Consider the following 24,375-nt stretch of genomic DNA (forward strand, 5'->3'; position numbering starts at 1 on the left):
GTTAATGACACAAACATTAATACCAACCACAGGGACCTACCAACCTCGGGATGATAGACGCCAAAATGCTGGTACTATCTGTGGTAGTATATACATCATGCCTGATGAAATTTAATTTTCTCACGACGGCGAATATGAAGATGACTTATTGTTGTACGTGGTGACATATGTGGAGAAAGCGGTTTACAATATTGGATCCTAACTGACCAATGGTACTAAGCCCAACTTCTTCTGTCATGCAGAAATTATGAAATCCTTATATCATGGTGTTGCTTGCATTTTTAACCTATTTGTACACATTGTTCATTAAAATATATGTGCTCACAAACTTGAGTTGTAAAACTTGTTTCTTGCCATGTTGTTTAAATACAAAAGTGTGAAGGGGTGAATTAATTGCATATATGAGGTTGGAGGTTCTCACAGCAGTGAGCAAAATTGTTGGTCTTCGGTTTTAATGCTGTATGGGTTTGTTGGTAGATAACAGCTGCCTCCATCTTCAGCCCTCTGAGAAAGACCCACACTGTGTTGCAACACAGAAGAAGACCAGCAAAGCTAAGTACTGTATGCACACTTGTTTCTGTCTCTCCAGGGACATATGCCACTTCATACAATTTTATTCATATTTGAAAATCGTTTGTTAGTTTGTATGATTTGAGGTTTTCACAGCGGCGAGTATGAAGATTTCTGTCTTCTGGTTTGTTGCACCGTGTAGTCTGGTCAATGTTTACCAACATTTCAGAGGTCATACTGCCTCCATCATCTGGTTTCCATATTTGTCAGCCAGTATAAGATATTTGTTAGTTCTTCAGCAGCTTAACAAGGAGACATATTAAATTCTTACCATAACATTTAATGATTCAGTTCATGCTTTTATCACTTTCACAGATTAGTTAAAGATGGTGACGGTAGATTTTATTCGAAGTCTGGACATGGCTTTACAACCACTACTATAAAGTTGAGACAATTATATTTCAGTGTGGAAACCACATCTACACTTTTAAATTTTGAATTGGAGAAGGTTTAGTGGATCATTGATCATCAGGTATGGTTTGTTCTGAGCTAATTGCCTGGCCTGGAGATTCCAGGATCACACTGATGTGTAAGGGTGAAACAGAGACATTGATTTCGCCTACCATTTACTTTTTAATTGTGTTCTCTGTATATATGTCTTCAATATTGGAGATCTTATCTGTAGGTAGTTTCTTATTTGACTTGTCCTTCAAATTAAGAACAGCTGATCCAGCAATTTGCAGGGCCTCTTTTGTCTCCTCAAGAGTGATGGTGTATGTTTTGAAATGCTCCTTATTCAACTATCTCTTTTTTTTTTAAATATTGACGAGGGCACATACTAGTTTAAAGATAAGTGAACTGCCGCGCCATATATTGGCGAGGGTAAGAAGTAATGTAAAGATAAGTGAATTGCTGCGCCATATATTACCCAGGGCATGAACTAATGCAGATAGCTGAACTTCCGCGTCACGTATTGGCGAGGGTATGAACTAATGTAAAGATAAGTGAATTGCCACACCATCTGTTGGGAAGGTGTAAACTAATGGGCCCGCGAACATTTTCTGACCCGTTTACCTACTTGGGTGTCCTGTAACCCGGGTAGAAACATTGAAAACTCAAAGCTGGGTGACCTGCCATATACAGGAAACTCTCGGTTTACGAACATCACATTTCATTCAAAATTTCTTCAATTCGCCAATAGATAGTTCCTCATAAAACGAAATGCTTGACGTATAGTGGTCATAATTGTAAGATTTAAATAAATAAACTTTTAAAAAATGTATTTATTATAATTATTATCAGAAAATTATTACATGATAATTGTACTGAACTGTTCTTGGATATTAAAACTAATCTAGCCAGTAAAAAAACGTTGGTTTACATGCCACACCGCGTAGAATGTTTTCTCGTGGGAAAGAAATCGGTGATTTCCCCTATTATAATATAATAGGATCATCACTTGCCTTGCCTAGGTTATCATAGACGGTCAATTGTAATTCTGCATTTGGTGACTTAAAAATATGTTTTATGTTGTGTTATGTATGGGTCCAAAGCGAAATAGTAGTGCTGTTACTGATAAACCATAACACATACATACATTATAATAAAATGTATTGTATAGACCACTCGATGTTTAATACATGGTTTTAATGCTGCTAACGTATACGATACGATACGATACGTATTGTAAAAGCTCAGGAATGCAAGATACACATAACGGACATCTTGGAACGGAACTTGTTCGTAAACCTAGAGTTGCCTGTAAGGTTTCTTCTAATCTAATTGCCTGGACTGCAGATTCCAATCACACTGATGTTTGAGAGCAAATTGGGGGCATCAACTTTGCCCACAAAACACACAAAACATGTGTAGATCATCACACAAAGTGTATGTTACTGTTGTCAGATCTTAACCAAAATTGGAATTATGTTGTGATACTTTAGTTAAACTCACCACATCAAAGTTAATTAAATTCCATTCAGCAATTCTTGAGTTAAATTTGTCCAACATGTGGCATGCCCAGTTCTTGTCAGTGGCACATCTCCTTGTGAAGTTTCAAAAACGATTAACTGAAGATCACCTTAAATATCTAAAGTATTAGTATTCAAAAGTGAAGCCAAACATCTAATAAATTATAAGCCTGAAATGGATTTAGCAGCCTCATTAAGGGCAATTTCTGTATGAGAGGAGAAGGAAATGGATAATAGTATTACCTATGCAAGTCTACATTATTTTTATATTACAAGTTATAAACATAAGAATCAACATAAAAATTAACTTATGCAAAAACAATGACCTGCACCAGCCATGGATCAATGGAGCGAGGCACAGTTTTCTCCCTTGAGAGCTCAAACTTTGTGACATTTTTTAGCTCCTTTTATAGGAAGGTGATAACTGAATAACCAATTTCTGCAACCTCTTTTTTTCTCTTCATCCCAAATACAATTTGCCCTGGGCAGCTTCTAGATCTGTTCCTGGGTGGCATGTAACACATTTCCAGCATAATATGTTTCATGCTGTAGAAAAAGTATGACAACCCCTGGTTAAATCTTAGGTTCTTCCATACATAAGTCAAATTTGAATTCCAAGTTGTTTGTAGGAATCAGAAAGTCTAATTTATTCCTTCACAAGAAGTTTGTATTTCATAAATATATTTCACTGATTGCTGGAAGGTATTTCGGTATATATAAGATGAAGCAAAAGAAGTATGAGGATGGTTCAAATATAACCAGAAATTTTACTGTTTCTTTGCTTTCTCCCTTGGGTGCAAATCCTTTTTAGATATCTACACACTTGTCCTACCCCTGGAGTTATGCTCCAGGGCTGGGACGAGTGTGTACATAGAGGATAGTTCCTTGAGAAGACTGCTAATAATGAAGGAAGACAGTTCATTAACATGCCATGATCAAAATTACTCATAAAATTTTAACTACCTACATAGAACTGCAAATCATCATACAACAATAATAGATATCAATTTCAGCATGAAATACAGTGTATTTGTTTGCTTTGTAGATATGTTCACCATCTGCTAATTATTTGTTTATAAACCTCTATATTCAAGGTGAAAATGCCCAGCTGCATTAACAGAGAACAAAGTCCTCACTTTTCCAGACTCTGGCATTGCCTTAAAATGTAGTTTACTTTACGACAGTCCTGTGCATATTTGCACAAACGTAAGGCATTCTGTATTTAATTGTAAAGTTGGTCATATAATTATCTGATGGCTGTGATTTTCATAATTTTTTTATTTACATTTAACACTTGGTTCTCTCTTAAATATTTTCTGCAAAATTTCAATACATAGACTTTTGCAGCTCAATGCAAACCCAGGGTATTTCAGGCATAATTATATTTTAATCTTCTTTTTCTTTAGCATTTGTCCCGCTTTGGCAGGGTCTGCTTTTTTCCTCTCTTTTTGGAGGTTTGCATGATGTATTAGACATTTGGTAGGACTCCTTGGACGAGTGATCGGCCCATCACAAGGCCTCTACCTATGCACAGGACAGCACAACACAGAGAGACGCGGACAAACATACATGCCTTGAGTGGGATTTGAACCCACGGTCCCAGTGTCCAGGCGGCACAAGGCCCACGTCTCAGACCATGCAGCCATTGTGACTGGCATAATTATATTTTAATATTACAAATAAAACTAAAAAATAATTAAATTTGACACTTTGTTGGCAAATGAGTTGGATTGCCTCACCCATGTTCTAAGTTACAAGTAATACATAAATTCACAAGCTGTGATATTCCATGTCATATGTACTGAAATTAGAAGTCGGATTTGAGGTTTTCACGGCAGTGAGTCTGAAGATGGCATCTTCAGGGACGTAGCCTGGTAGAAGTTTACCGATGTTTCAGAGGTCCTTGCTACCTCCATCATTAGGGGGACCACCATGGGAACCTCAAATCCTACTAGGGTGCTCTATTTTGATGACTATGTATTATGTATATTATCCTCCCACCTTCTTTGCCCTGATGATGGAGGTGGCAAGGACCTCTGAAACATTGGTAAACTTCTATCAGACTCTATGGTGCTAAACCCAGAAGACAGATATCTTGAGAAGAATGATTTTAAATTTTTACTGCATAATGGCAAGAAATTCATATAATTTAAGTTACCATTTCAAAGCAGTTAACTTTCATAATTACACCTTTATTTTTCTACAGTGAAGAATGTTAATATACAAACTGAAGATTCAGAAATAGTTCATATCAGTCATTCATTTTCTCTTGTTCCAATTTTAAAATTGTGCAACATTTTTCTTATTGTCTAATTAGATTACAGAATAATCAAGTTGGTATTCTGCAATTATTAGTGAGGCACATATAAATGATGAATTAAGACTCAGACAACAGAAAAGCTTTTGTATTATGAGACGATGAATGATGGAACAATGCGATAGCAGCTGATGATTTCTCGCTACTTGATTCCATTCTACCACGCATTGTCTTTAAGGCAGCCAGCATAGGGTGAATGCTTGATCCCAAATGTATGTGCTGGGAGGTTATCCAACCTTGCCTGAAATAAAGTTACTTATCATTAACATGTTTGAATTTACCATACAGGATTAATTAATTAAAACCCTGTGTTATGGGGTTGCCGGCTGAAAGTTCTTCGAGATTAATGGTTTAGAAATATGACAGCTGGACTGTGCATAAGCACAAACAGTAAAGGTTAAATTGTAGTTATTCGGCGATTAAAAAATGTTCTTTACGAATTAAATTTGATGCAGTCAAAAGAAAGCTTTATTAAAGTACATTTAATAATTTATACTCAGGTACTAACAAGCAGAAAAGATGTTTTAATGATTAATACTTCTGATAACAGTTTATGATAATAATTTAAAAAATTATAACTTAAAATAAGGCATCCTTAGGAAGTTATGTGGCCCGGTGAATATCATCCAGTATACGGACCATTTTAAGGTTACCTGATTTAAACAAGTAACTGTACCCACATAACAGTGACATTAAAATGTATGTTTCACTTAAAATCCGTGCCTACCTACAACTTCCTTTCAAAACATGATTCTCTAAAAGTAATACTTTGTTTGATGTTATCAAATATGAATTTAGTCCTGAAAATAATTAAAGTGGATAAATTCATACATGCTAGTATGTATTAAAACAGAAGTGCTGTATATAAAGTTTCATTAAAATCTGACAAAGCTGTCAAAATAATTTATAAACATTTACACAGGCAACTCATAAAGTGACTTTTAAAATTAATTAGAATGAAACTTACACACGATAATATTCATACAATTCAAATGCCATACATCAGGTATCTTCAGAATCTTTCAAAGACTCAAATTATAATTGTACTAATATATTTAGGCACCTGAATTAAAGTAGATGAAAACTTTACATTATGATACACATGTAATAGGAATGCCATTAACTAAGAGAGAGAGAGAGAGAGAGAGAGAGAGAGAGAGAATGTGTGTGAGAGCAAAAGAGAGAGAGATATTTAATTTATGCAATTAAACTGACTGAAGGCAATGCACATTAAATGTGGCAATACTTGTATATAGACCCCACTTAATGGTACCTGCACCTTGTCGTGGTGGTGGGGCTTGAGTACCTCAGTGACCCCAAGAGCTACTGGTAGGGCCTCCCTAGCCAGATTGGTCGAGGGGGAGAGGTCAGACTAAGACAGGTACCCTGGTCCTCCAGGTTGGGGGTTGGTCGCAACCTTGCATCATTAAAAGGAAGATGTTTTGAAACCTCAACCTCGGACAGACAGACCTAACAGAAGGACCGAATGGAAGAGGAGAATTGAGGAGGCCATGGACCGAATACGGACCGGAGAGCCATAGAAGAACTTGTAAAAATAAGTTCTGGATCTCAGCTTTACTGCAGTCTGTTATACTGAATGCAGCAGAAGACAGGTTCTCTATAGCATTGCATCAGTGACTGGCATACATTCCTCTCCCACGCCAACTCCATAATTCCTATTATAGTCACAGTGCTAGCCAAACAACTCTTTACAGCCCAGTAAAAATTTCGTGTACCACCTGATTTAATAATCACTAGCTCTGAATTCTGTCCACAGAGAGTATTTACGAGTTTCATATCATTCTCACAATAAACAGCGATTGTTTTCCTCAACAATATCAAACATTTGACCTTTGTAATGGAGACAATGTTGTGTTTTTTTAAGGTATAGGTACCAGCATAAATCTGAAAGCTTGTCCTTGCATGGTCAGCTGTGGGTGGTACAGTCTGGGTCCCAGCTTTTTAACCCTAGAAGGAATGCAGAAAATGTGATGTCGATGGTGACAAAGAGAAGGAAATATATCTACTATTCAGAATGTAAATTTTGACCAAGTCGTGCCTTTGCTCCACCTGCAAAGTTTACATGTTTGATTTCCTTCTGTATTTGTCAGGCATTACCAATAGGAATATGATTTTCTCAGGGCAGATAATAGTCGTGCACCAAATAAACAGTGACCTGCTGATTGGCTCTGAAGCTTTCCCTTATTCCATCTACTCTCTCTGTCTCTTGTCCCACAGTCTAAAGAGTTCAGACCCGAAATGTAGGCAATTTGGGGGATTCTACAATTCTTTTCAAAACTTGGGGTCCTGGCAAATGAACAATCCAGTCAGTCAAGTACCAGTATCATACATTTTTCATTCAGGGATGTTAATAATAAAACAAAGTAACAGGTTTGTAACAATTAAAGCAATACAACTGGATGCTGCATCCAGGGACAGGCACAATATTTTCAGCATAGAGAGTAATAGGCCTGACTGACAGGCTGCAGACTTAAGGTCCAGCATTCAGATTCGTGAAGGTTACAACACAGTCTGAATTTTTAAATTATATTTATACAAGCCTTAACTTCAAAGAGTTAGCATTCTAGCACCACTATCACATACATCCAAATACTAATTCCAGCTGCACATTGAGTTCCGAACTTCAGTCACAGATGGAGTCGATTCAGAACGGCTTTTTACACAACCTCACATTTGTGTAATCTAAGAAATGTTACAAGTTAACAAAGAAATAACACTGTAAGAATCATTATCAATTCTTTAATTAATTAAACATCTATTTTCTACCTGAGATGCAGTTAAACATAAACATAAAACAAAATAACCATGAACATAAGACAATGACATTCTCTTTCTTTCTTAACCTTACTTATTAGAGTATTATTAAATTAAAACAAGTAAGAATCTGTGCCCATACAAAACCCTTCTTTACTACTATAAATGTGTACCAGGTACATTACCGAAACAACATCAACATCTTCATGCATCCATGCCTTTGTCTTTGTTACTGATGAGTCATGGAAGTCACTTTTTGTCATTCACGGTTCTTGGCTGGAAAATCCCAATGTATGGGGAATGTTTGATGCCGAACGAATAACTGGGGGCCCAGGTCTTGTCAATATATACCTGCAGGGTAGGAAGGGAGGCCAATGGAATGTTAGTAGATTAGTCTACCCATGTTCTGTTGGTTCTCACTATTAAGATACTGAAATTTATGGTTATAGTAGTAAAGTAATTGTTAAATTTAGGGCAGTCAGATTTCAGCATTATAATATAAGTAGAGACAACTTGATATATATTAAATTCATGGATATTTTTTAGGTTTTATTTTCATGTACAAAGCATATTAATATTAACTTGCCATATATACTTTAATTTAATCATTATTTCAAGAACTAACTTGAACCCATTACTAGGCATGCTTTAGGAAGCAGAACACTCCCTGTGGGGAAGCCTGTCTGTCCACCTGTTTCTGATCCAGTATCAAAGCAGTATGCACATATGTATGCAATATAAAATAAGTAAACAAACAACTGTTAACACTATAAAAAACACTATTGCCATACACGTTTCAACCTCAAGAGGTCATCAACATTGGCATCAGGGAAATTAATTCATTTAATCAAATGGTTTAAACTGGATTTAGAAAATACTGCACTAGATGTTGTTATTCCTGTGAATAACAACATCTAGTGCATTATCGCTTGAAATACTTTTGTTAAATACCCTATTCATTATTTATTTTCTAAATCCAGTTTAAACCATTTGATTAAATGAATTAATTTCCCTGATGCCACTGATGATGACCTCTTGAGGTTGAAACGCGTATGGCAATAGTGTCTTTTTTTATAGTGTTAATAGTTGTTTGTTTACTTATTTTATATTCTAATACACTACATGGTATGCAAAGTTTTAAGAATATGTATTTAGTTGTTTGTGTAAAGTGGTAAGTCATGTAATCCAGTTTGGTAAATAATTTTTTTGCAAGGACTTTAATAAGAAAGTAGATCAAAATACGTAAACAAGAGTAAAACAGTGCAGACAGGCAAGCCAAATGTTACATATTGTATGCATTTTAGGCATAACTGATTAATAATTAATTTAATAAATACTGATGCAGAAATATTATTATAGTTAATAAAAAGATGTCACTGTTTTCTGGAGATGGCTATCTTCTGGCTGTAATGTCATGTAGTTTGGAAGAAGTTTGCCAACATTTCAGACTACATAACGCTACAATCCGGATGACAGCCATCTTTGTATTCACCGCCATGTAAACCTCAAATCCTAAATCATTTTATCTTCAAAATGTAATCTGTTTATTTTGAGCAAAGTTAAAAAGCAATGAACTGGAGTTCTTGTACAGAAAGAGATGTTAGTTACAAGACACCTAAACTGGACATGCAACTCAATAGTTTGCAGGAACTATGCAACTAAAAACATGCATCTCTCTATAAAAACAAAGTAGAAACTTGCCTTCTCTGGGGAGTGCGCACCTGGGCCTGGTTTCATTGTTGAATCAGAAGGCATCTGGTAGCGAGAGCTGATGGAGTATGCTGGTGCCTTTGCTTTGTAGTTGTCAGCCTTAGCATTATTGTATGACCCAGGCCCTGGAGTCAGAACACGGTCATCTAATGGTACTTTTTGCCTCCCAGAAATTGTAAATGCGGGGGCCTGTTTCTTGTTACCCTCTTTTGTGTGCCCAAGAACAGTTGGGATGTTGTAAACATTTGGTGCTGCAGGTTAAAGAAGGAAACCATTTTCAGAATTTTGTTTTCCCAACTGACATGCAAAAATTAAACTTAATGTCTTCAATGTAAACAAATTGTTTACTACTTATAATTTTTATTTTCCCCTGAACAGAGGGCAATAACTGTTATTTACAGTAGTGTAATGAAGTAGAGAAAATGTACTCAGGACTGAAAAAGTATGTTCAAACATAAAAAATATTATAAAACCAAACCTTATGTGCAGCAATTGATTGTTTGTTGAATACTGTGGGTTCAAAAACCTATATTATGAATGTTCACATACAAAAAATATTTTCAATCCTAGTGACTATAAGGAAAAATGTTCTTTATTAGTACATTGAAATAAGTTATTGTTAACAGTGGTATTTGATATTAAATTTGGTGTAACATTTTGGAAAATGAATATATAAAATATAGCCTCACCTAATGTTAGTAGCATATATTCATCTGCTGATACTGTAAGTAATGTTACATTCAGTTCAAAAGCATACTATTATGTACGCCACTTACCTCTTAACCTCAAAATGAAAAGTTCAGTTTACAGTGCTACATGCATGTGCTGATATTATTATACAAATAAAATAACATTTCTTATTGTGATACCAAATTGTTAATCTCACTGAGTTTATATTGACTAATTAAGTGGCAAGTCAATCATCTGATGAATCAGTCACACAAGGATAATAAATTAAATACTGGACTGACAGACCTATTGTTCAAGTCCACTTAAAGTGTACAAATACAAATTTAAATTTAAAGGAGAAGACAGGTTGCACTGATATCTGAAATTTAAATTTTATCACATTAAGGTGCATTTTCTAAACAACTTACAAACTGTATTCACTAATATGGCACACATGTAGTTATGTGCTTTCTGTATCTACAGACATTTTTCATAGTAATATAATTGTAAACAGATTTTTATAATTTTTTATTACATTGTCCCAGAATTTGGTATTTGTAGACATAGGTAATTTTTTCTCAGAAACTATATAAAACTGAATCATGTAAAATTATACCAATAATTATACTGTTCTTTGTGACACTACTGACTTTCTCAGATCTCTAACACACAGTCATACAGTTATTAATATTTTTCTATTCAAAATTCTGACAAAATTAGTATTTAAAGAAAACATATTCTTAGGAAAACATTAATGGTGAAACAAATTTATCAGAGCAACAAATATATGGACATTGAAAACATTTGTTAGTGGAATTAATGCGCACAGATTGTAACAGACACAATACCTGGGGTTTGACTCGGCTTCTCCACCTGTGTCTTGAGGCCAAACGTGTATTTGGGAGAAGTGTCATGCATAATGCCTTCGGACTTCTCAAGATTGTAGTCGCCTGGTGCAGGTGTGAGATCAGCCCGTACTTCCTTTGGTCGGCTGTGAAGAGTGGCAGCTAAGGGGTTGTCCTTACCTGAACAGAAAGTACATTCACAATAAACAGTCTTCATACACTGGCAAAGACAGCTACCAGTTCTTTGGCATGTAATATGTGTAAAATTAACAAATACACTTTACCTCTCCTTGCAAAGACTTTTTCTGTTTAAACAAAATCTCAAGGATGGAGGTAGTTACTTCATGTAATGATACCTCCTCAAATGCAACAGTGTATTAGAAGATTACAGTCTTCTGGGTTGTTGCACAGTGTAGTCTGGTAAAGTTTATCGGCGTTTCAGAGGTCCTTGCTGTCTCCATCACTCATCGCCCTGATGACAGTAGCAGCAAGGACCTATGAAACGTCGGTATACTTCTACCAGACTACACGGCACAACAACCCAGAAGACAGCCATCTTCAGACTCACCACTGTGAAAACCTCAAATCCTAAACACTGTATGGAGTATGCAGGGAATGGGGAAAAGACAGTGGGAAGTTACTGGAGGTGAACGTTTAATATAAACCCACCTTCCATGCAGCCAGTTACAATACAGGGTGCCAGTGATATGGGCCACAGTTAAAAAATTCAAGTATGCAGAGGAAAAGTCCAGCATCTCACAACAAGAAAATTAAGGCTGAAAGATCTGCTGGTAAGGTAATGCCTACAGCCTTCTCTGATCGTGAAGGATGCCTACTTGTGTGATTTTCACATCGCTGGTCTCCTGATAAAAGCATTCAAGGGACACCAATTCTAATCTAATGCTGAGGTGCACAACTGATTTTAGAGGAAAACTACAAAATGTTCATAAGGCATCTAGCACCTGGTAGCTCAATGGGATGCATTAATGGTTACAGTTAAGAGGCTATACTATATACATTTTTGGTAATAATTACTCCAAGGTATATTTCTACTGAACTTCCTTGTTCTTGGTAGAAAGGTCATCCTAGTGTAGGTCTGCACACCAAAGGAATTTCATATCTTCTTGAAATGAGAAGTGACAACAAAACAGAATAAAATAGAACTTTTCAAAAAACACATTTATTATTGAAAATGAAAAGTACTTATCCCAATAAAATCTTCTCAGGCGATCAGCTGCGTCAAATGGTTCTGATCAGAAGCCTGATGATGGGAACAGAGACAGTCCCTGAAACGTCGGTTTTACTGTTTAACCATTTGACGTGGTTAATTGCCTGGGATACTGGGGACAACCCATTCTTCAAGTGCCTGAGCACTGCGGGTCCCAACTTTTTTCGTTGACTTGATCTATAGACATTCGGTAGGACTCCTTGGACGAGGGATCGGCCCATTGCAAGGCCTCTACCTGTACACAGGACAGCACAACACAGAAAAACGCGGACAAACATCCATGGTTTGAGTGGGATTCGAACCCACGGTCCCAGCGGCACAAGGGCCACGCCTCAGACTGCGCAGCCACTGCAGACCCCCTAATTGCCCGAGAAGATTTTATTGCGTTATGTCACCGTGAAAGCTTCAAATCATATAAGAGTACTTATGGACATCAGTCTTACCTTTTGCACTGAGTCCAGTGACATTGTACTGGCCGGGTCCTGGGCCAGGGCTGTCATTTTTATTTCCGTGTCTGAAATGAAATACACACTTCAGAAATTCTCAACAGTGAAAGAGTGCCAAGAATTCACTCGGTGCAGACTGGCATATAAAAACCTTTTAAATTACACAGCCTACAAGACTTCATTACAATTCTTTTCATATTTCATCTTTTAAACCACTGATTTCTGCAGTTCACTAAATCAAAAGTGTGATGACTCAGAAAGAAGCACACATAAAACAATGTCAAGAATCTGACCTTGAAATAAAATGTTATAATTTTATCTCTCTAAATAAACATATTTATCATATAACCCTTTCATGAACACATTGACAGTACAGATGAAATGTCTGCACAGTGCCTGCACCCAGAAACAAGAGGATAAAACAAAACAGGATTCAAATTAATAACAAAAATTTGGGTCCAATTTGATTACACAGAGTTTCAAAACATGTTCATCAGGATATGGATTTTGTAATTATGAACCTATACAAAAGTTTTAGGTGTTTTTTTATGCTCTAACACAAGCAAATAACACTGTAGGTGCCCATCCATGTATGTACGTCACATATTTAATCATACTGTTACAACAATGACCTTGGAACTGTTGCCTTTGATACCATTGTTGCATTTGTTATTCCACTGACTGTCCTACTGAGATAATCACCCATGATATGGCATAAAGAACATCTTTGGAATTTTAGTGTATTCTGAAGTGTACACATTTAGACTCTTGTTGTTTCTGATCATTGCTTAATATTAAGATTAGAAGAATGTACCGAGATTGTTACCTTAAATGATGGCACGATGGTTGGACTAACAGGTAACTATCATTCAAGAAAGGATCCACTTACATATGGTATAATTATAAAAATAACCAAAGTTTACGGAAAGTTCCAACAATTTCACATTTGAGACCTACCTGCTTCCAAAACTGAATGCCGGTGCACGGCCACGCTTCGAGTCAGGAACTGATGAAACTCCTGAAAATAAAAGTAAAATTTTAAACATTGCAAAATGAATAGCTGCATCATAATGCAGCTAAAATTTGAACTCTATGCTCATTTTATTGCATCTGTTTATTTTTCAGTCAAATTTTGTCTTTATTCATTTAATTTTATGTCTACTAGTACACACATACTGATAAAATAAAGTAATATAATTAGTTAAAATTCCAGCAATTGCAAACTTTTATTGAAGTTTACTATTTTTGTGTTTTCCAGTTGTAGTTGAAGGCGAAGACATTTTTCTAGTGATGGGTTTTGCACAGACTGCATTGGTATGTAATTGTTGTCTGTTTAATTATAAAGATGAAGTAAATGTATCTCTGTATATAATCACACCACCAATAAGATGTTTGATGGAAATGAGGTAAATCTAAACACATTATCAAACTCAGTGCTAAATGGAGATTAGTGGCACACATTACATATCAATATTTGGAGAGTCCAGGATTTATGGGTCCAACACCCCAATCCTGAAACACGGAATGACCTGAAAAGAGTCTTCTTTTTCTGACATAATTTTCTAATTCCATCAAGGAGAGTCTTTCTTGAGAAACTCACGATCATTCGGCTTGTCAAAGAATTTCCTCAGTCAGTATACAGTATGGACTGGGCGACCGCGGTTTGATCCCTGATGAGGGCAGAGGATTATTCCTCTAACCTCTGCATTCTGGGGCCCACCCAGCCTCCTATCCAATGCGTACCAGGGTCCTTTCCCAGGGGAAAAATGCAGTTAGGTGTGACACTAACCACTCACCCCCACCTAGAGCTGAGGTTAAGGAGTAAGAGCTATACCCCTCCCCACAAGCGCCTACATGGCTTGTAGTGGGACAACACATTCCACATTCTCACATCCTACTTATTTAAGAACAACTTTAATATTATTGTTCAGTCTTAGATCTTATTCTCGAAAATTGTCTTTTCCCTTCAGTTATTCTGTATAAGACAGAAAAGGTCTAATGATAAAGTGAACAATATTATGTTATTAGTAAAGATGATTTATGCTACAGTATAATAAAATGTAATTTTACTGAATAATATGTTTAAAGAAATTCACCTTTCACCCTGAAATAAAATTCTGAATATTCCACTGGTCAGGATAGGTGACAGATTAAAACCAGTCATTTCATAATGCCTAGTGCTTATGCCCTACGTCTGTAAGCAAGTGTTCTACTACCAACAACAACAAAAATGAAGAACAAGAAGAAGAAGAAGAGGAGGAGCCAACACAACTAAAGTGCATAGTTAATTGGATATGCATTTGAGCAGGCAAATGATATCATCAGTACACTGACAAACGGCCACTGACTTGACCTTGAAAAACCAGATCTTAGATTAACGAATGAAACACGCTGTTATGAAGTCCATGCAAGTATAACTTACACATTGATTGACTTCAAGAGACCATTTATATTTTCATCATTAATATTCTGTGCTTGCTGTCAAATGCTGCCTGCAGTATAAATAAACAAACAAATCCAATTGACTCTCGGCAGTGAAATGCAGGCCATCTGAATGTGAAGACACATAAAGAGATAGAAGTAACAAGCAAAAATCAACTTAATGTTATATATAAATTCAACAGTGTCACTGCCATTTTGTTACTTTTTGTTTGACTTTGACATAACCTGTCATTTATTTCTAGGTACAACTATTCTGTCCAGCCAAGGACTCCACCATCCTTATTCATCCACGTGTAAATGTGGCCTAATGTAGGTGGAAGGATCAGCTGTGAAGTTCAGAAATCCTTTCTGAACTCTGAAATCATGGAGGGGGAGAAAGCGAATGACCTTGAAAAGACACGAGTTGCTCCTACAACCACCTACGACAAACGCCAGTAAAAAGTACAAGATGCTCGCATACCAGAATACTGTTACTGTACTTAAGGGAGACTTATTATTGACACACAAATAATATTCCTGTGTATTTTAATCATAAATGTTACAAGCTAATATATATACTTAAATGTATGTATACTTTTTAAACTGTTATCAGACTGTAGTCGAGCCAGGGTGGTCCAGGGAGGTGCCCCATGCTTGAGTAATTGAACTCCACCAAAACTTTTCTTTTAAGACAGCACAATCTAAGGGCACGGGTGGATGTCAGAACCAAATTTAATATGTCTATGAACTTACAAAAAGTTTACCATTAAAGAGTGATGCATATGAAACTACTTTAGTATTCAGATACCCTTAATTTGTTGTTTGTTTATCGTATATTTCGTCATTTAAACGTGTAAAGACATCAAGTAACAATACGAACAGCCTAACATTATAATTCATGCTAATTTTTTTCAATGCGTAACTGAGTGCCACATTGCCCACACTCTTGCTGATGACGACGGTCCAGAGGGACAGAATAAAACTGCGAGAAATACATAATTAACCATCCTAAATAAGAGTTAATTGATGGATATCTTGTATTAGTAATAATAACATTTCTGAACGTGGAATGAATCATCTTGAAAACTACTTTAAAGAAAACAAGGTATCACAGCTCTTATATAGAAGCGAAATTTCTGTTGTGGCTGATCGACAAACTTACATGTTAATTTGTGCGTGACAAATTCTTTCCCACACAAGGGCTTACCTATAAGATTTGGCAATGTAACACAAGCTGGTCCTGGACTTGAATATTCTGCTGCAATGGGACCTCGTCGCTTTGTTGGGGTCCACTGCTGTTGCTGGATTCCTCCCATGTTCAATGTACGTAATTCAGTTGGAATACCTCAACAGGAAGGTAGCAGGTTCTGAAAAAATAAGAAAAATAACTACCTAATTTAAATACTCCTACGACTTAAAAAGTGGCGGACTCTAAAGGACGCAACTAAATCCCTGGAGCAAGTTATACTTGAGAAGCTGATATTCTCTCATCTGGTCAAGAAATTAATTTCCTTTCATTTTATGTTTTGTGGCTTTACAGTGGAAGACGGTGAGTTCCTACCAGCCTGAAACGAGTCAACACAATCGCAATCCTAAGTCTACTTTTAAAACATTGCTAAAACAAAATATGTTTACGGCCTGCTGTATGAACATCAACCGGTCTTGGCACCGAACGAGGCTTGAGGTTATCAAGGCGGTGAAAATGTGGACTGTCTTCTGCTCTGTAAGCAACGCCATGTAATCTCTTAGAGAGAGACAGAGAGAAAGAGATAAAAAGGATAGCAGAAGAGTACAAGCGAAGATAAAATTTGTGGGGGAGAAGTGAGAGACACTTCGATTTGTGGGGAGAGGGGGAGAAAGAGCATCTTACAGTCAGAAGGTTCCCAGGCAATGCCCGCTCGTCCTCATGGTAAAGATAAAGTAAGAGTGAAGACGTTAGGGCATTAATTAGTGGCAGTTTGCTAGCAGAAACGACGGAAATTTTATTAGAACATGCTGAAGCTATAATTTGTAAAGTTAAGTAAATACATCGGCTGGAGGAGGTGGGGGGGAATTCTGACGAGTTTAAGGGGGTAAATTTTGATGAATTTAAATAGGGAGGGCTGCATGAGAAGCATGCAATGGCAACTTGGAACTTGGGAACCATTTCAGCATTTGCTTGTAGGTGACTGGACTTCCTTTTAAACCTTGGTAACCGCTGAAATGACTACGCGACGTCAGAACCAATAAGATCTTTTCAACCCTGTTCATCCGAAACGTTGGTAAACCCCTACAAGGCGTCACAACCCAACTCTGTTCTAATCTCCCTTCCTAATTACTCTCTCTGCTTCTGTTTCTCTTTTTAATTCTTTTATCTGTGTTTTTATCAATCTTTTTTATACCACTTTACTTAATGGTGTAGGTGGTCTCTGCTTCACCCAGCCTGTTATACATCCGGTGTGACTCCCTGGATTGGTGATCGGTCCATTCTAAGGCCTCTACCAAGCACGGAGGAAAACATAAAAAAGAAAGCCTTGTATTACGTGGTCATCATGGTGCATGCCACTCCAGCTGTCTCATTTCCGGTTTAGGATTGGTCCATTCATTGTCCCTTGGGCATTATTTCTTTCTTTGATATTCCTGTTGGCTTACATTATAGCAAATTATATGGAAATCGGTTTAGATTCATCCTTAAGACATGTTTCACTCAACTGGCTTTATAGCTGTCAATTGTCTTAACTATACGTACCTTATATTTTAACAACAAGAATGCTGCACTTTGTAATTGATTCTCAGAATGAAGAATGATAATTTCCTCAAATGGCAATAACCAGCTCACCTTTTGCTATGATGAAGTGCTGAGTTTTCTTTTCGGTACGGACTAAATTATTAAACACTACTCAGACGAGCTTCGGTTTCAGAGGGTTAAAAATATTTCCTACATTAACCGTAAGTTCTTGTCTTATTTCGTTGTTACACGATGCGTATCCTGCCCATAATGTCAATTGTTTAATTTGTGCAGTTCTGACGCTACTTTTACAGAGCACGAAGTCCTGTCGTTGGGAAATAATGTGTAAAGTTTGGGCAGTATATACTTCTTTATCTGCTACCCCTCCCACACCTTGATTTTTACTTCTAACGGATCTCGAACGCACAGATTCGTCCCCACTGAACGAGCCAAGCATCGGACTTGGTAACATGCGCCTTTGTCAGTGCAAATTCCGGCACAGGATGGTCCGTGGAGGGGCGTGGTGTGTGTGTGGAGGGGGAGGGAGGCACAAAGTACCTGTCGGAGCCAGGTGAAGTGACCTACAGCCTTGCCTTTAAACCTGAATCAATAATCAGAAAAACCATTCCCTTCAGGCTGACAACCAGGATCGAACCTGGAATCAGGAAAATAAAACCCTCATTTAAACGTCTTTAAAGTGTCATTAGCACGGAAATTCTATAGTTCCTCTTCTGTATCAATACGCAGTAAAATCGCTTTAATCGACAAGCGAAGAGTCGGTGAAATAAGGAACACAGCCTATAAAACCCTTTCGCATAATTTCACATGTTTCTCTGTCTTTTCTTATGCTTTTGGTCTGGCTTCTGTGAGACCATGACCCGTTTTGTATTGAAAAATAAACATATCTATCCCCATTTAATTCCCTGACAATCAATCGCTTAATTCAGTGTTTACCAAACTTTAAAAATTTGTACACCCCTTTCGGGATCTCAGCCTTTATAATTTACCTCCTCTCTGAATTACAAAAGAAGCAGTTAACCACATTACGTTTAAACTTTTGGTACGAACTAAAAAAGAAGCTATAAAGTAAGCTAAAACACTTCAAAAACTTACCAGCTACATCACTATTAACGAATCTGTTAAATTTTACTGCATTCCCCTCGAAATCCGTTCGCACGTACTACCGATGTTACGCGCACCATACTTTGGAAAACACTGGTTTCATTCATAAGCGATCACTACGCGGCGCCACTGCGGAATGGAATCTAACGCCAATTGCCACTGCCTTCAAACGACTTGCATGCAATCAGCGCTTCCTTCCAAACAGATGACTACAATAAATGTAGGTGCAATGCACAGAGGTCTATTCATAAGATGGTTTTTAGTATATCATTTCAGTTTTTCGGTGTCGCTTAGGTTATTAAAAACTGGCAGAGAACGCGATCTTATGTTAGTACCTTGAACAATTCTAACGTGATTCGGTCTGGACAGCAAAGACCATAACCTATAAAAGAACACGAAACTAGATTAGCAAGACTATGAAGAAATAGGAGGTTGAACGTAATGTTTTAATGGAATGAGTGAACGTAGCTTTCCCTGCTACGATACAGATCTAAACACACATGTCAGATGTGTGGAAGCAGAAACAATGGGTTATTTATATTTCTATAAGGAACACGTAACCTTTACTCTGAATATGCAAATTCTACAAGCCAATGGAATGAAGCCGGCTTTCATTCAATGCAATCACAACAAAACGATAGAACTCCGTGAAAAGTTCTCCATCATTCCGTTTAAAAATAGAAGCGCCCTTTCTTTTAAATTAATATGCATTAACACTATTCTGGTAATGGAAATGTTTGTCAGGTGTGTGAATGGTATGTTCAACCGTGTAATAGCATTTAACAAGAATACATATGGGCGAGTCAACTACTGGTTTAACTAATTCAGTTCATGTTCTTTCAAGACAGACTAACCTCCACAAGGATGTACTCAGTTTACAACTAAAGTGACCGACACGATCAAAGGCGGATGGCGCGCAAACATGGACATACACAAATGGCCTGAAGCAACTGAATACTTTATACACCGACTCTCTGAGGCTGAGTGGCTCACGAGGGCACATCTCAGAAACTTTACAACCTGCAAACTGAAAACGTAGTGTGTACGTATATAATGCAGAAGCCGTAACAGTTGATGAACGAACAGCGCAGCGAGTGTCAGCATCACGCGTTGACACTTGCCTAAGGAAATACCGCTCCTATAATCACTGCACAAGATCTACCAGTTTATATTTCTCATAATTAAAACATAAGAATAACAGTCTGGAGTGTACTTTATACAGTCAGAAAGGGTAAAACTTGTAATAATTGCTGTTTCACTAGTAAGCGTTAGTTGCTGATGAACTAATTTAAGAAACACTGCGAAAAACTGGTAATCTAATACTAAGGACCTAACTGTGTAGGCTTTAACACGTCACGAAGTATGTAAATTTGGTAGTTCTGAAGTCAAAACTTTCCTCAATGACATGCTGTATTACACAATGATGTAAACCCCCTTGTTACATGAAAGCACTCCAACACGTGGGCTCGGCTACTTGTGTACAGTAGGTTGGTCATATCTGTGACTTTACTTGCAGGTAGAAGGAAAAAACGCAAATACTATGCAAACCAAAGGCATTACACACACAGGAAATGAGACACAGAGCTACAAAGTACTGCAACTGGGAAGAAATGTTTGTCTGCTACCACTCTCATCCTTCGACCCCTTTGCCATATACTTCTAACGCACATATTAGCCTGCTGTATATATTGTACAGTAAGAGCTGTTGGGAACACTTTACAGTCCGAATGAGTGATCGGCAAAGGACAAGGTTTTTCGCAGTTTTCTTACGAACCAGCTAAACAACTAACGTAACTACTCTTAAATCATCTCGGAAGATCAGTCGTGTCAGTGCTGAGTCAAAATCTAACGTTTTGCAGCTCGCTGTCGCCATCCATAGGGTCAATGTGAGCAGTATAATGACCAAAAATATTCATTCGCCATAAAAATGTTAAATCTTACACAATTACCTAACTAACTCTTGACAGCTAACTGAATGACGACATAAACTGGCTTCATAGGAATATAATGATGCACTGACGTCAATAAATGACACTGCACACTGTCATGAAGAAATATTTGTTGTTTTACTCTATAAACTGAGTCAATTGGCAAATGTTTTGAAAATGCATCCATTTTTATTCCCGTCCCTATTCACGTGAAAATTCATAACTCCACTGCTGGTCTCACTAATTTTCTCTTTGCTGCGTTCTCGGCTACTAACTGAAGTACAGGCCGAGCGAGAAGTGCTGGCACATGCGCAAAGGACTGATTTTGGTCGTATGAGATGGACCCTTCCGAAGTACGCGCTAGATGGATGTCAGCTTCTGTTGGTTTGTAGCTCTAGCTGTGTTTAGTTCGGTGCGTCACCGCAGCTGAAGCTGTGCGACCCCCACCACTACCGAACTCCCATCTCTCGGCTTACACATCGCGCACTTAGATGCCACGACTACTCGCGCGACCTCTACCGCATCCAATTTCTACTGCCACAGACTTTCTTCACACCTACTGCGAACAAGGGAGTTCAACGCCCAACGCATGTTCTTTTTTTACGTTTGTTCGCAGCTACAACGGAATTCAATTACCGACTGGGTCATGATGTTTTTCATAACCCTGATTACAAATCTCACTTGAGAGCTGTACTTTTAACACGTAGACTAAACAAACATATGAGGTTACGTTTGGAAAATAAACGGAAATAATATTTCGATAGATCGAGTCCTGCCTGATCTACTTGGGTCATTTTTGATTTAACAACACACCGACGAAGTGCATGACTAATCCCATAAGTGGTGCAATATTTCACTCAGTGTAATCTTATAAATAAACGGTCTTAAGATGAAACACAAAGTGAATGGTTTCTTTATTCTGAGATAAGTAAGGATAAATAGCAAATAACTTAAGATACAAATCCTATAAATTCAGAAAACTATCAGTTCCGAAAGTCCTCACAAATCTGGTTTATGGATTAAAAAATGTTATTTATAAATATGATTAAAATTATAAACAAACTTAGAATCGAAGTGCAAACTTTTATAAATTACAGGCAACAGACCACTTGCATTATAAGCCCGAAAACTTCGGTTAAAATTTTTGGGCTTGAACACTTTTACTCTAGAGCCAGTCACATAGGGTAATTGATGAATTAATGTCGTAGCTTCAGGAACTTGTTCCTTAGGTCATTCTGCGTCAGGAATGTCATGTAAACAAAGATCCAATTCTCATCTTTCACTACATGGATATTATTTGTATAACAATATGAAAAAGTTATTGTTGTAAATTCATCAAAAAAACTTTTGTATGTGTTCAAAATAACCACGAAATTTCAGCTTTGCTGTGGAAACATGTTTTGATCATCACTTCCTTGGTTGATGGATTGGTTGTGGTGATCACCAAAATTGGCCATCCAAATGTCCAGACCTCATCTTCCTAAATTTTTATTTTAGGGGGCATATTAAATATCTGGTGCTCCAGAAAATGATGTAAACAAGAGACGCATTGCTCTAATGTATTTTGTATTCTGAACTCGAGTAATGAACAATCCTAATTACGTAATGTAAGCTATATGCTAGATTCACAGACGCGCCAGGATGTGTACTGAGTATCTATTGTTAATTCAGCAGATAATCTTTCTATAAGTCTTTGTTCGCTAATTATAATCTTTGATAAATCCGTTATCGCTAAGAATCGAGCCAATGTTTATACGACATTTCTAACTGGAAATGACCTCAGAAATAAGCTCCTGAAGTTATAAGATGAAGTCGCGAATCACCCTGTATATAAAGTACTTTCAGTTCATCGAAATTCAAAACAAGTACCGGCCCGTTCAAGAATGTATATAAAATCTTGTGTTGCTCACCTCGTCTTCCATTTTTGGTTTGCTACTTTCCAATTCCTTTGAATTGACTGGTAGCGGTATGAAATGATGGGGATGGAATACAGCCGCCTGTCCTCGTTGACATGACAGCTGTGTCGATTAGAAACGAGAATACAACGACATCTCGAAAGTAGGTCGCTGGTGAGAATGCAACTTTTAAAGTATACGTGGTTTCTTTGTTAAAATCAGTGTATACGTCCTTTAATTGTTTATAAGTAATTTACAACTAAACAAGAACGAAAAATAATCTGTTCAGGGCTACGACGTAATGTACTCTTGTAAATTGTTGTCATAATTTCGTACTAACATAACCTCTTCATCTAATTACATAAAGATCCTCAAGATGGGGACGCCTTCCTCCGAAATGTTGGTAACCTCCTACATCAAACAACACAGAAGACCTTGATCATTGTTTTCAACGATGTCAAACCCTCAAATCTCACACAAGGGCGGAAAAGTGACGTACTCCCATAATGCTTAGCTACTGTTGCGAAGGAGTGAGACAGCCTCCAAAGAAATGCGGCCGCTAAGGGATCCACTGTCTGTGAGTGAATATGGAGCAGCGGTGGAATAATGCTGCCTCGGTAAAACCTGTCGCACTGCCGCTACGTATACCATAAGCCCTATACGAACTACACTGGAAGTGAACCGGAGACTCCGTGGTAAAAACCCGATGACCAACCGCCTGGGCTAAGAAACGGCCACACTTCGAGATAAAGCACAATCAACTGTTCTTCACACTTTTTACTGCCGACACAAATCACTGTTGCAAAACTAACCACACTACAGATAGACTTTCCACTGTACTTTGTCGTAAATTGACTTTCATTGACTTCTACTTGCAGGGTGTCCCAAAAATATGTACAGACACAAGGTTAATATTCCGTATTATAATGTACATACAACTTTTGGGGACATCTGTATATACCACACTTAAACTATGTTTATAATAAAAGTTACAGATTTAATGAGTTCTGCATGTTATGATAGATTATGTAATCTACTAACTTAGTACAATTAGCCAGTTCTGAGTAATGTTACAAAATATTACCTGAAAATTTAATGTAGGGGTGTAATGGATCGATATGAAACAATATTAAAACGAAGGATTTAACATAAAAAGCCAAAGCTGCATTTTGATAAACCTCTGGTAAATAAGTAAAACCGAATAAATTAAGCAGATATTTGCTAGAAATGCGTTCAAATATATTTTTACCTCATCTGGCGTATAATTTTGTATCGAAATATCCGATGTGACTTTCGATAACAAATGGTAGCAGGAAACAATTTTACTGTTACATTTGAAACTATGGGCGAAATTTCAGCTTCTCACGTTGGCGAGCATTAAGAAGACTGCTTCCAACATGAGTAAGTACTCCTGAATCTGGTTCCAGTGGCGGAATCTTATTAACACGGTAAATAATCTTCGGGTTCCATAAAAGGTAAAGTATTTTTTGACCAGCTGAACGACTATCGGTTTAAGGATTCTTCTAAATGGTCAGTTCCAAAAATGTTCAATAAAAGCCCTACTGCGACAAATGGAAGAACGAGTTCATAAAATATGAAAAGAAATGACCATGCTCCTGAGGAAAACCAAGAGGAATATGAACCCGCTAAACGCCTCGAATTCGAAGCAGGGATTCTAACTACTCAAGCAATGATCACTCCATTATGTATTCCACGAACTTACAGAAAAATAGAACATCACGAATATTCATTCACATTTAACTGGGATGTATAGGTTATTCACTGTTATTGTCAACAGTAATATATTGAAAGTCTTTTTGGTTTCGGCTAAA

General features: G+C 37.2%; 1 protein-coding gene and 1 long non-coding RNA gene across 9 annotated transcripts; one reads left to right on the forward strand and one right to left on the reverse strand.

Moving 5' to 3' along the window:
• The first annotated feature begins 62 nt into the window (after window positions 1-62).
• On the forward strand, window positions 63-21,810 carry LOC110833301 (uncharacterized). Of its 5 annotated transcripts, none has more exons than XR_015534931.1 (4): window positions 63-212; window positions 478-556; window positions 13,729-16,614; window positions 19,565-21,810. It is a non-coding gene; the product is annotated as an uncharacterized LOC110833301 (long non-coding RNA). The 5 variants fall into 5 exon arrangements; XR_015534930.1 differs by having other exon boundaries at window positions 19,569-21,810; XR_002544175.2 differs by lacking the exon at window positions 19,565-21,810 and having other exon boundaries at window positions 13,729-13,784; window positions 15,155-16,104.
• LOC110833273 (ciliary microtubule associated protein 1A) lies at window positions 4,652-16,233 on the reverse strand. 4 transcript variants are annotated; one of them, XR_015534928.1, is made up of 7 exons: window positions 16,099-16,233; window positions 13,428-13,488; window positions 12,468-12,538; window positions 10,800-10,976; window positions 9,274-9,407; window positions 7,758-7,923; window positions 4,652-5,038 (listed from the first exon to the last, which is right to left on the reverse strand). XR_015534928.1 is itself a non-coding variant. In XM_022071144.2 (6 exons), exons 1-6 carry the CDS (start codon window positions 16,205-16,207, stop codon window positions 4,955-4,957), a joined length of 636 nt encoding a protein of 211 aa, XP_021926836.1. In that variant the 5' UTR covers window positions 16,208-16,233; the 3' UTR covers window positions 4,652-4,954. The 4 variants fall into 4 exon arrangements, 2 of the variants coding, with proteins under 2 accessions (XP_021926836.1, XP_021926825.1); XR_015534927.1 differs by having other exon boundaries at window positions 9,274-9,533; XM_022071144.2 differs by lacking the exon at window positions 7,758-7,923.
• Window positions 21,811-24,375: the final 2,565 nt, after the last annotated feature.

Source organism: Zootermopsis nevadensis, unplaced genomic scaffold, assembly GCF_977971745.1.
Source record: "Zootermopsis nevadensis isolate Lab colony 2312 unplaced genomic scaffold, Znev_1.0 Znev_ptg000012l, whole genome shotgun sequence".
Classification (NCBI taxonomy): Eukaryota; Metazoa; Arthropoda; class Insecta; order Blattodea; family Termopsidae; genus Zootermopsis; species Zootermopsis nevadensis.

Excerpts from the sequence above, each read along its gene's own strand:
- LOC110833273 (XM_022071133.2), bottom strand. The coding sequence starts at position 16,207 with ATGGGAGGAATCCAGCAACAGCAGTGGACCCCAACAAAGCGACGAGGT. Across the intron at positions 12,539-13,427 it reads GCATTCAGTTTTGGAAGCAG|ACACGGAAATAAAAATGACA; the intron begins GTAGGTCTCAAA and ends ATTTCATTTCAG. Across the intron at positions 9,534-10,799 it reads GAAGCCGAGTCAAACCCCAG|CACCAAATGTTTACAACATC; the intron begins GTATTGTGTCTG and ends TTTAACCTGCAG.